The sequence below is a fragment of the Alosa pseudoharengus genome, unplaced genomic scaffold (genome assembly GCF_046254945.1).
Source record: "Alosa pseudoharengus isolate Yale_2024_CS ecotype anadromous, Long Island Sound unplaced genomic scaffold, YU_APseudo_1.1 YU_APseudo_1.1_scf_15, whole genome shotgun sequence".
NCBI classification, from domain to species: domain Eukaryota; kingdom Metazoa; phylum Chordata; class Actinopteri; order Clupeiformes; family Clupeidae; genus Alosa; species Alosa pseudoharengus.
In genome coordinates, this window is record NW_027468620.1 from 16,417,139 (window position 1) to 16,429,742 (window position 12,604).

A 12,604-nucleotide genomic window follows, 5' to 3' on the forward strand; every position below is an offset into this window, starting at 1 on the left:
TATTTCATGGCTGTTAGTCTGCACTCCGTTACATGTCCCTGCATTTTTGCATGTGAAGAAAATGTTAAGACGATAGTACAGCAATCTGTAAAAGGAGAGGGGGAAAAGAGGAGGAAGTCTTGTGTTTTAGGCATGTTACACACTGCTTGTTTAACTGTCAAAGTCCTCTAAGCGAATTAGTAGTAAATTTCAGTTAGGTCAGAAATGCTATGACTATTTTCCAGTGGGGGTTCATAGATTTGTTCTCAGTTTTATTTAGTAGCTTAGTATTTCTATTTTTGCCAGTTGCACAGAGTATTTGTCCTCATTACTAGTTTTAAAACATTTTCTGGACGTCATTCAAAAGCTGACTGGTTGCGAAAGACAAAACAGCAGCTTACATCACAAACTTCACAAAGAGGCCTTTGTATGAGGCACCATGCGAGCTCTCTGACCAGTCTCATAATTACTGTTCACTACATCATGCTAATCTTCAAATAAAAGGATTTCCTATGGTATGTTCCCTCTAAAAAGGCTCAGTTGTGTCCAGAGCTACATTTAGTTTGAGAAACAGACAGGGTTAGCCTGCTGCTAGGACCACAAGTCAGATAAGAGGTTATATAGAACCAGGAGAGGAGAAGCAGTTGGACAATCAAACATGGGTGGTAGAGTGCAGAAGATCTACCACCTTGCTGCTTTCAGCTGGTATGCATTTGTCATACAGTCACTTTATGCCAAGGGAGATGAAGACCTTCCACCTGGGATATTTGTCTATGGTGGGCCCTGGAAATACCTGACATTTTTAAACCTGGTAGGAGAACTTCTGTGGCACTCTTAAGCCTGGTATTAGAACATCAGAAAAGAAAAGTTATGAAAGGATTTCTGAATCATGGTAACTGATACCAGAAGCAATTAACCTTTTAGAGGGATAGATATTTGGAGAATACTTTGTGTGTGTTTGTGCATTTGTGTTTTTTTTGTTTGTTTGTTTTTCTGGTGGCTAAACATATTATTTATGTGTGACAGAGGCATATTTATCCACATAATCATCATGTTATGTAAGACTTAGATGTGGGTGACACCACCCAGTACAATGAAAGTCATACTGAGTGAGAGGCACTGCTTGCATGTCAGATTCTCCAGATGGTGTTTTTTGGCCTGGCTGCACTGAATGACCTCCAGTCCTCGGGCAAAGGCTTGCGTATGGCCAGGGACCTGCTCTTCTCAGTCTATACATTCCCAGTGGGCATGGTGAGTACCAGCTTTGAATTGTGCCTCAAACCACAATACTAAACAGCTTTTTGAGAGTGGGCTCTATTAGTTTTGCTTCATCAGGCACTTAATACAGTTCTTTTTGGGATGTATATGATCTCAGGATCAGAGCCCTGTACAATAGTAATGATATGTGGCATGATGATCTTTATCACAATCTGTCGTAGAGAGATGTCTGTATACGGCTCTGCAATTTGAGTGTTATCTCGCCCCCTACTGATGATATTTGAGAATTATTCGGCGCAAAGCTGGATGAAGTCTGTGTGCCAGTTCACCGGTTCAGTTCAGTGAGTGCCATTCATGAGATTGTATTATATATTTCTGTGTTTATTCTAAATATTGTATATGCTCCCTGTTTGTTTAGTTTGTGGTGGTGTTGTTTTGGTCAATATTTGCCTACGACAGGCAGCTTGTTTATCCTGCATCTCTGGACAATTTCTTTCCTCCCTGGATAAACCATGCAATGGTCTGTACTCATGCTTAAGATGTCTTCCTATAACATTTCACTTGTATTCATCTTATCTCATTAATTTCATTTTGTACCTACCTGTGCAATGGTAGCATGCATTAAAATGAATACCATTTAATATGAATTAGCTTTTTACCCCATGTTGTTTTGTCCTTGAAACCATGAAAACACTGATCTATCTCAAAATCTGTTTGTTTATAATTGTACAGTACAATACAGTACGGTATCCAACCTACTTGTTTTTGGTAACATGTTTAACCTGTTATTTTACAGCATACCTTTGTGTTCCCGATCCTCTTTGGAGAGATTTTGCTTCAGCCTCATGCCTATCCAAAGACCAAAACGGGCATGACGGCATTAGGTGTTGTAGGGCTTGCCTACTTAAGTTGGTAGGTGGTGTCAAATAGTTACATAACAAAATAAAAGCACAGTTCAACGCAGTAGAACTCAGAACTGCTGCCATGTTTTAAATTAAAATGGTATTTTGCACTAATGCTTAAAAAAAGAAAGTCAATATTCAGCAAGAAATCAAAATGAGTAAGTAGGAAGGTTACATGTCTAGCGTCTGATGCACCTAGCTAGTTACAGCTCAAGCCAAAGACAGTAATAACATCTAAAGTATAACAACTAGATCAGTTTTCAGTATGAAACCGTAGGAAAACAGTCACAGGCCTACTCTTTTTTTTTCTTGAACTGTTGTGTACTTGTCACTGCCTAACTGCCTGTGCCTTTCTCTAGGGTGATTTGGGTGTACCTGAGTGTGGGTATCTGGGTGTACCCCCTTCTCTCTTTGCTCAGTCCTGCTGGACTGATAGGCTTCTTCTTTTTCAACATGACTGTGGTGACTCTGCTTTATTTGCTAGGACAAACACTAAACAGCAGCATCTGGGGTAGGTCAATGGTGATCATGTTACAGATCTAGGCAAATCTGGGCATGTCCACAATGATGTTCTTTATTGAAGTAACATGTTGGGATCTGGTTCCCTCCCCTCTCTTCTCTCTCTGTTGGAACTTTTTCAGGGAAAACACAGAAGGTCAAGAGGAAAGCATAGACACAGGATTTCTGGGATATTTATTGACATGTTGCCATGTGCTGACACCCCTCAACAGAAGCTCTCCATGTCAGTCTCTTAAATACATTATTTCAGATTCTGTTCCAAGACGAGATAAATGCATAAGGAGCCCAGATGGTATCAAAGGAATCAAGAGTACACTCAGTATAAAAAAGTATGTATAAATAAGAAAGTATTGAGTCCATATGTTAAAGGTGCAGTATGTAGAATTTAGTGGCATGTAATACAGAACAACTAATGGAATACTTTTCCCTTTCCAAGCATATAGCAAAAGCTATAGAGTGCTCATCAGGTGCATAAAATGTGCAAGACCATGTTTTGGTTTGATGGAATGGTGGCACATGGCAGCAAAACAGGGTGGACTCTGCGGAAGTGGATCCTCTAACTAATATAAATACAAAGGGCTCGTTCTAAGCTAACAAAAACCACAAACATTCGTAGTTACAGGTGATAATACACTATTGAAAATATAGCTATGAATATCATATTCCATTTCTGGTACTAGATCACCATAAATCTTACATACTGCACTTTCAAAATAATTGTTCTTAACCTGTTCTCTGTAAATAAGCAAGGGAAACGTTGCAATTTTACTAGATTATGTCTCACATTTGGCAGAATAAAAGATGTTCAAAATCCATTGATAATCCACAACAATAATTAAAAAAAATAAAAACTTTCATAGAAAATTCTCACGCTCTCTTGTCACATTCTTTCTCATACAAATTGTCATGCTTCATAGAACCTCTGTGTTGGGCAAACATTTCCTCATGTGCTCTGTACACTCTCTGAGTTAAGGCCCAAAGAATGTTCAACTGGAAATTTCCCTTAGTGAAGGTGATCCTCACTCAGTATTGCAACACAGAACTACTAATGCTCAGATGACCAAACACGCAGTAGACATTTTTCCTGGAATTTCTATAGAATATCAGGGGTTTTTTTGGAATATCATTTTCACTTGTGTGTCAGACATAAAAAAAACTCTCATATTTGTGCTGTAGTATACTGGCAGCGGTTTCATTCTCACTACCTGTTGATACTGGCAAGCAGGAAAAAAAAACCCTTGATGGCTTTGTACCAAAAGGTGACGAATGTCGAGTTCAGAACTAATCCTCTTAAAGGTCATGGTTCCCTTTAGTCAAAACAGTCCCAAATACACTAACTTACTCCCATAGTGTCACAAAGACAATAAGAGTCTCAGTGGAGTGTCTGGTCTTTGACACAAGAGCACAGGCGTATCAGTGATACCGCATCACGTGGTGCTTCCTCTAAGGTCTCTGTATTCCCTTAGGTGCTGCAAGGTGGTAGGGTCTGCGTCTACCAGTCCAATGGTCAGGATCCTGGCCAGAAGTAAAAGGTCCTGTTCAGTCAGATTCTAAAAGAAATGATTTTGAAGAAAGAATAAATAAAAGTACATTACTTCAGTAAATTTCTCAATTATCCATGTAAAAACTGAAAACATTAAATGCGTTTTCTAATTAAAAAATATTATTATTATGTGGTAGTAGTAGCATAATTAATCATGTAAGTGGTAGTAGTAGTATAAACACAACAATACATGTTCAGCCACAAACAGTTTGCAAGGAGTTAGGGTATAAGGCTGGGTGTTCCTCTGGTGTACATCATGTAAAAATGGTCATGCTCTGATGAAGGAAGTAATGTGGATACGCATAAGCATGTTTTAAAAGAATAGCCATGTGAGATTAAAGGCTTTTATAACCCTAATGAGTGCTTCAGATGTTCATTAAAACATTTGTATATATTGTAATTACAACTCTTTTACCTTTTTTTTATTGGCCACTTGTTTTTGTGGAGGAGGTTGACAGCCATTTCCTTGCTTACTATCCTTCTGCAATAAAAGAGCCACTTTTAGCATTCTAGACAGCATGGTGAGGCCAACTCAACTGTATTCATGTCAGTTGTCATATGGCACATGACATCTGCACATCACATCCGCACATGATTGAACATGTCAAGTTTCGGTGCAATGTACAAAAGCCCACTGATTAGAGGCTTAAAGGAAAATTCCGGTATTTAGCACTTTGAGTCCCTTTTCTGTTTTTTTTTTGGATGAACTAAAGTGGTGGACACCGAAATTTTGACGATTGGTCCTGTCTCGACTTTTCTGACTCGTTTTGAATCGCCTTTGACTACTCAGAGTGGCTGCCAACAGGCATGCTCAAACATGTCCTAAAACAATCCTTAACGTTCGTTTTCAAAACTGTGCAACTCACCGAGTGGTTAGTGGTGTTTGTTGATGTTCCAAAACAAGTAGCGTAGCGAAATACAGTTTCTGTCGTGTTTTATTTGGCATTTTGTAAAATCCCAGTGATTTCGGTTGGAAGACTCATTGCACGTTGATATTACTGCACCACCGTCTATGCTTCAGGTTCAAATATTGAGCGGAAGTTTATATGCGGTTGTGAGGTGTCTGAAAAAATAGTTCCACAATAGCAAATAAGACAGCTGGAAATCATACATTGCGCGATATATATATTTTAATAATCAACGAACACCACTAACCACTCGGTGAGTTGCAGTTTTGAAAACGAACTTTAAAGGAGAATTCCGGTGTGATATTGACCTAAAGTGAGTTGAAACATGATACCGAGTGTGAACGTATGTCTCATAGCCCATCTCGGCTTGTCCCCTGCACTCCAAAATCTGGCGCTAGTTAGCCAATGCTACCAACAGCTTTTTCAATGGTGGTGCTTCGGCATCGGACTAGCCATGCAAATAAATCACTGTTTTACACCATTTACGAGGCTCAATGTATCTCCACACTTCATTGGTAGACTTCCGAGGGCCCTGACATTTAAAATGAGACATTGAGAATTTTGAAAAAGCACTGGTAGTTTAGTTACAAGACAATTTATACAGACAGTATCTTCACGAAGTTTAGCGTTTGCAGCCATCTTGAATTTAGTCACGATAAGTCGAGCGACGAGTAAGAATGAACAGGTATGATAATATAATTCTGTGGAAATGCATGGATTCCAGTTTCTTCCAGTAGCAGCAACTGGAATCCATGCATTTCCACGGAATTATTTTTGGAATCTGATCCCTTATCATACCTGTTCATTCTTACTCGTCGCTCGTACGCTGCCGCGTACCTATGTTCCCCGGGTCATATGTTCCCCGCTATTTGTATGGGACCGGGGAACATAGGACCCTTTTTGTAGAAAAGGGTCCTATGTTCCCCGCCTTGTATGACCACGGAAATTGCATGGGATATGCTTGCGAGTGCACATTTCGTGCACAAACGGTAGCAAAGTCTATTTTTCTGTCAATGTTGCTTGCAGACCTACACATAAGCGCACGGTGCAATATTGACACAAGCCAGAAGGGCAATTTTCCTAACTTCCACGTTGAGTATAGCGGAGTAAAAGAATAGATGAAGAACATTTTTTATAACATAGGCCTACAATGGTTTTACTTGTGTAGTGCTTCTTTACTGAATATAACGAGTTCAAAGTTAACATTCTAGGTAACTTCGCATTGTCCGCTTCAGCACTAAATTGAGGACAGCAACACACACGAGCTGCACCTCTCACAGAAGAAACGCGCTACAACTATGCCTTTTTAAGTTGATATTTAATTGGTTTGTTTTGTTCATTTTTGCGTTCGCTGGCACGCTGCAGGGGGGACTGCGCGTTGCTCCGAAGCCCCTTTGGTCTGACTCGTCAATAATCCAAAAATGTCCCTTTGGGTCTACAGCCCAGTATAGTTTGATATCTCTTTGTTCCATTAAAATGAATCCCATTCTTCCGACAGCTCAACCAAAGGCTATTTTAGATCACCTCCTTCACCTCTTGTACAGTAAGAATCAACAATGACATGCCAAGTGCAAAGACAATGACAAGCTGGGACTGAACTCGTGACTGTGGTAGTTAACAAACTAGATCAGTGGTTCTCAAACTTTTTCTTTCATTCCCCACTTTGAGGGGGCATTCTCGAGCCCCACCTGTCCCTCATCGCTCTAAGAAAGTGGTAGGTCAAGCTTAAAATTGTCAAATTTATTGAAATAATGACAAGTTCTAAATATATCCTCTTCAACAAAGTTAAAATCAGCTGGTGCTGCAGATATAATAATAAATAAATACATAACACACATATTTCTGTTTTCCAGCAACATATGAGGAAGCATAGGCCATTATACAGCATTGTACAATATATTCAATGAAATGCCAACATGCTGCATTAAATGGATCCATAATCCAGTCATACTGAGCACTGCTGGTTGGGAAATATTTTTGAAATAAACTTTGCAGGGATGTGATGTAGGCCTACTGTTTAATACATGGGATCACAAGAGTGCCTCCCAATCAGACGTTTCAGATATAGCCTAATACTGTCGCGATAAAGGGGCCTGTCCCATACTCAAGTTTTTTTGGTGAATGCAGCAATCTTATTTGCTAGGTGAGGTAGGTGCTTGTCTTTGCCTTGTAACTGGACATTTAACTCAAATGTATCCAGGGGCGTAGATTTGCGTGAGGACCGAAGGACGTGTCCACACCAATGTCAAATTACGACTGAAATGTCCCCACCAATATTCAGGCTGAAATGGGGGGAAAAGTGCTCACATGCGCTACACAAAGAGTTAAATCATTTCTTACTTCAGTGCTGCGGATCATCTCGTACAGACCTTGTAATGTGCAGTAGCCTATAAGGGTAAATCGCGCCGATTTGAAGTTACCTATAATAACTACCAGTAAGTGCGTCCAAATTCACCGATTCTTCTCTGTTGAACTCCTCGAGAAGTAGGTTACTCATCACACATGTGTCACATGAAAGAGCCTTTTCTCAGCTTTTAAACGGTGCTAGCTAGCCTGTGATAAACAGTTCGCGAGAAAAATAACTTCAAGAGATTTAATAATTATGGACCCTTTCAAGAGAGTTCCATTATCAGCATCATAGTTGGCCCCACAAGACTTCCTTTTTAACATTCCATATGTTATCTTAATGCAGAGGAAGTAGATTGGGGCCCAAATAGAACGTTCAAGCATTGTTTTTGTTTTTATTGTTGAAAGGGTCTATTCTCTGCGCCCATCTCCACATCCATTCGTCTCGGTGGAATATCGTAGGCCTACACACTCTTCACGCAACACATGACAAACCATATATCAGAATAAACAGCAGACCTTACCGAACACAAAGGTGTAATGCATTCCCGTGTATAGTTAGCTGTTCCAGAGTAATCCGGTTTTGAAATAAATTGTAGCAAAATTCAACATGGTCTTTCGGCTTTAAGCATATCTTAAAACTGAGCTGTGCTTACATCGCCTAGATATCTGTAAATATTAGAATCAGAGAATATACAGGCAGCTCAGGGTTAAGAGTTTGTCAATGTAGCCTTAATTATTTCTTTTCACAAAATGCTAAGCATGCATGTATTTAAGTTTCTTAAAACTGAGCTGTGCTTAAATGGGTCAATGCATGATTTCATAAAAGACCAAATAGAAAATAAATGTTAAATGTTAAATATAGCCTATATCTGTACATATTAAAATCAGATTATGTAAGCTACACAGTATAGTTAGATCAAGTTGGACAGCACATTTTAATCATGGATAGTAGTTGGACAGTAGCACATCATTTTAATCATTTTATATATCTATAGTGGCTGGTGAAAGAGCTAAGTGGCTTTTTCTTTTTGGGGGGGGGGCTTAGTGGGTAGTGTCCCCACCAAAGCTCAGACCAAACCTACGCCCTTGAATGTATCGCTAAGATATATCAAATATATCGCTAAGATAGGCCAGCTTGTCAAGAAATGTTCATTAGTGAACGTGATTGCAGATTCAAACATGCGCTCTTCCTCCAAGAAGAGGCGACTCGGAGCTCAAACACGCGCGACAGCACTTTACCTCGGGAAAGCCACCTTGCCTCGCTGTGAAACAGTAGCCTACAGCCTTGTGGTCAGCTACCATCTCTTCGCAAAGTGTGGAGAATAGACGCACTTTTAAGGGCCAGGTTTTGATGAAATTCACCACTCTCACGCCACTGTCTTTTCAAGCAGCTACTGTTACAATTAAATAAATTAAACGTGACTATATCACACTGGGCTCCGCACTGCGCCTCTGCAAAGAACTTCAGTTCGCGGCGCCCCCTCTTCTTCCCTCATCAAAAAAAAGTGTGACAACTAACCCCACAAAAAATGTGACAACCAACCCCAACTGACATTGCTAGCTCTTTTCTCTCCGGAGAGCGGGGTTAGATGTCACACTTTTTACTTAAAATTCGTTTCCACAAAAACCGTGTCCTGCACAAATTCCCTTTCAGGACACAAAGGAAGCCTCATGTGTCAGGTACAAATGGAGGGACCTTGATCTGCTTAAATCCAGTCAGTTAGAAGGATGTGGGCTGTCAAATGCACCTTGCGCAAATGTGACAACCATCCCCATCACGGGGTAGGTTGTCACACGCAGTGTTGGGAGTAATGAGTTACAAAAGTAATGTAATTACTGTAATATATTGCTGTTTCCGGTAACGCGGTAATGTAAGGCATTACAAAAAAAAAATTGGGTAATATTTACTCGGTACAAACTTCAGTAACGCGCGTTACAATGCATTTTAACCCAAAGTCAAGCGCTTGTTTTGTTTTGATACATATTCACAAACACCACCGTGAGAACAACAGACGAGAAAAAATCCGCGCAAAATAGTAGAACGTATCTCCTGATACTGGTTGAAGATGACTGTGGCTGCAGCAGACTCAAAGTCGGACTCTATTTGAGGGATGGACATAAGCCTACGGTCATTATTTTTAGCTTGTCGAAGGATATGAAGAACATAATAGTTAGTGCACTTTGTGTGCGAAACCGAAAGATCTCACTATGCCTCGCGAAATAGCACAAGTCATTTAATGAAACATCTAAAGTGGTGCCACGCTAATCTTTTTTATTCTTGATAAAACACAAACTATGTTCTTCTAGTGCTTTGAGCTGTGAACTTGAATTAAAGAGAATAAAGGGATAGAAATGCAGAAAAAGATTGTGTAGCCTGGCAGTGCCACCGTTCCCACCACGCGCATCACGCACTTTGGGTTCTCTCAATCTCCACCACGTAGTAGGCCTACTAGTAGAATGGAATTGGTGGGTCTTCAATAATTCGTTTCCCAAGCATTTAGGCTACATGAAGCACATGATATGCCAAGTCGACAAAAAATCCATTCAGATAGCTAGGTGGATACCAGGCTCATAATTCACTTTTATTTGCAAAACGAAATGTGAAGCAACATGTCATTGCATAGCCTACTTTCCAAAGCAATAAAGGTAGCAAATTAGCCCAAAATCTCGAAATTGACCAGTGCATGAAAAAACGATGTTTTCACCTGCCGTGTCTCGCCTTAAAACAACTTAACATTGTGCATATTATTGTTAATATTGTGCTATCAATGTAACTCAACAAACAAGGCTTGTAAACAAGAGCTGGCAAAAGGGCATTATGAGAACGTAAAGATCAATGCTCTTAAAGTGACCGTGCACCATTTATAAGAAAACAGCATTTCTTCAGAAATTAATGTTAAAAAACACACAGTAATGGTCTGTATAATAGGCCTTTTATTTTACTTTAGGTGTTTGAGTTACCATTTAAATGTCACTCACTCAAAGCCACTCACTTAGGGCACCGAAATGGCCAGTAGGCCACCATCTTGACATGTCTTTATTAAGCTTTGATTTACAATAGGCTCTCTATTGAGCAGGCCTAGGCCTTAAAGTTACAATATTTATATCACAATTTACCAGACTTTGACCTTTTGTCGGTTTTTAACAAAATTTTGACTATGATTGTTCCTTGTTTTGCATCATGAGCACTGCGCCTATTGCATTCTTACTGTATGTTGTTAGCCTTAAGCCTAGCTCAGTCATTATGCTATACCACATCTCCCTCCATTGGAAGAGCAATGAGCTGCATTGAGCGTAATAAACTGCATTTAGAATGGCAAATCCATATTTCTAGATATTTTGGTGAAAGTAACTTAAAAGTAATGCAATAGTAGTGTAATGCCTTACAATTCAGAGACAGTAATATTATAATGTAACAAATTACTTTGAAATGACAGTAATAAGTAATGCATAGTACATTACGATTTTGAAGTAACTTGCCCAACACTGGTCACACGCTATGGGGTTAGTTGTCCCAATGTTATTCCAATGGGATAAAAATGAAAAAATGGATACATTCTTAAAAATAATGTAAAAAGTTTAATTTCATTGAAATGCAAAACTACATACATCTAATGCGTTGAGAACATGAACAGGAAACATCAAGTATGTTCTTTTCATTAGTATTTTATGTTTTATGTTGTTTTTTAGACTATTTAGATTAAATCCCTATTGAAACTAAGGTAATATGATGATATAATGAAATACTGAAGAGTCCATAGGCCAACATGTGACAACTAACCCCACAAAAAATGTGACAACCAACCCCAACTGACATTGCTAGCTCTTTTGATGGCCAGCAGCCACATGTTTTAGTGTAGCTATGATGAAAGGTAACTGAATTGTAGCTCTCTCTTTATACTTCTAAGTGGTACTAATTGTTTTATTGTCAACCCATTGTGTAATGAGTTAGAAGAAAAAGACTGAATGTCTCAAAATGTACTTTTAGACATGAAAAACAGTTAAAGTTGTCTCACATCAAGGTAATAAATCTTTCATTTTAAATTCCAACGTAGATGACCTCTGACACTAATTCTGATCATTTCTGTATTAACAGTTTTGACCAGTGCCCTTGAGTGGCTGAGATCTAACACATGTGACAACTTACCCGTGTGACATCTAACCCCGCTCTCCCCTACTTCAAATGTTATGCTGGGGTGGTGTACAGCAAGATGAAGACAACATTGTTTTCAAACAAGATGGTCTACGATGTGAAAATAATAATTGACTCAAGTATTTGCACGACAGCCTGTTTGCACCCAACTCAAGATTATAGCGTATAACAGTTCTGTCAATGACAGTGACACTACTAGACAACAGTGACAGAAGCAGATATAATCTCACCTCTTTCAGTCCTTTGGAAATGCATACTATGATGCAGATGATTCCAATGACAGTCTGTAAGAATGACAGAGTAAGTATGGACCTCAGACCTGGTTTGAGAACTTCACTTCATCATTAACAGCTACAAATGTACTTAACCTTCACATACGATCTCTTTCACACAGAACCTATACAAACTATACAATCATGGTCTACATACATTAGCACAATAATCTTGATTGACTTACCCCCAATATGTACAGCATCAGTGTTTCTTGTTCAAGTCCACTTGAGTGCAGTCCTGTGTGAGACTGTGTGTCTTGTGAGGGCCAAGGAGAACTCAGGCACGTTTACATACCTGAGAACCAGATGTACCAGTTTGACAGGATTGTGAGGTAAGCATGCTATGTTACACATTATCTTACGCACAGACTTGCGTGGAAATTCCCAGCCAGGCCTAAAATTCATTTTAAAATAAAGTGTGACGAAGGGCTTTCATACTGTCTGACGTGGGAGAGAGTCTGATCAAGAAACACCCTGTTGTAAGAAGGCCTGATAAACAATCTGTATGACATCATATAAAAAAATCACACAACAAATCACACACAAACACACACACACAGACACACATAGGCCTACACACAATTACACAGACACACACACATACAAGACCTGAAAACATGATTTACATTTACATGAAGGCGTAGGCTATGCATGATCTACATCTCAGATTATGAGGCATGCTCATTCTTATTCACACGTTTAGCTTTTAGGCCTACCTATGGGCTGGGTTTGGCAGAGTGTAAGAGAAAACTTCTCTGGCT

The 12,604-nt window shown here is 39.4% G+C and overlaps 1 protein-coding gene and 1 long non-coding RNA gene across 2 annotated transcripts; one reads left to right on the forward strand and one right to left on the reverse strand.

The window, feature by feature from the left end:
- The first annotated feature begins 627 nt into the window (after window positions 1–627).
- LOC143123773 (androgen-dependent TFPI-regulating protein) lies at window positions 628–2,827 on the forward strand. The gene is made up of 6 exons (XM_076285057.1): window positions 628–790; window positions 1,114–1,230; window positions 1,616–1,717; window positions 1,994–2,109; window positions 2,459–2,610; window positions 2,741–2,827. The coding sequence occupies exons 1-6, from the start codon at window positions 638–640 to the stop codon at window positions 2,770–2,772; spliced, it is 672 nt and encodes a 223-aa protein (XP_076141172.1). The 5' UTR covers window positions 628–637; the 3' UTR covers window positions 2,773–2,827.
- Window positions 2,772–12,114, reverse strand: LOC143123774 (uncharacterized). Its single transcript, XR_012986896.1, has 4 exons — window positions 12,029–12,114; window positions 11,802–11,855; window positions 4,577–4,642; window positions 2,772–4,168 (listed from the first exon to the last, which is right to left on the reverse strand). It is a non-coding gene; the product is annotated as an uncharacterized LOC143123774 (long non-coding RNA).
- Window positions 12,115–12,604: the final 490 nt, after the last annotated feature.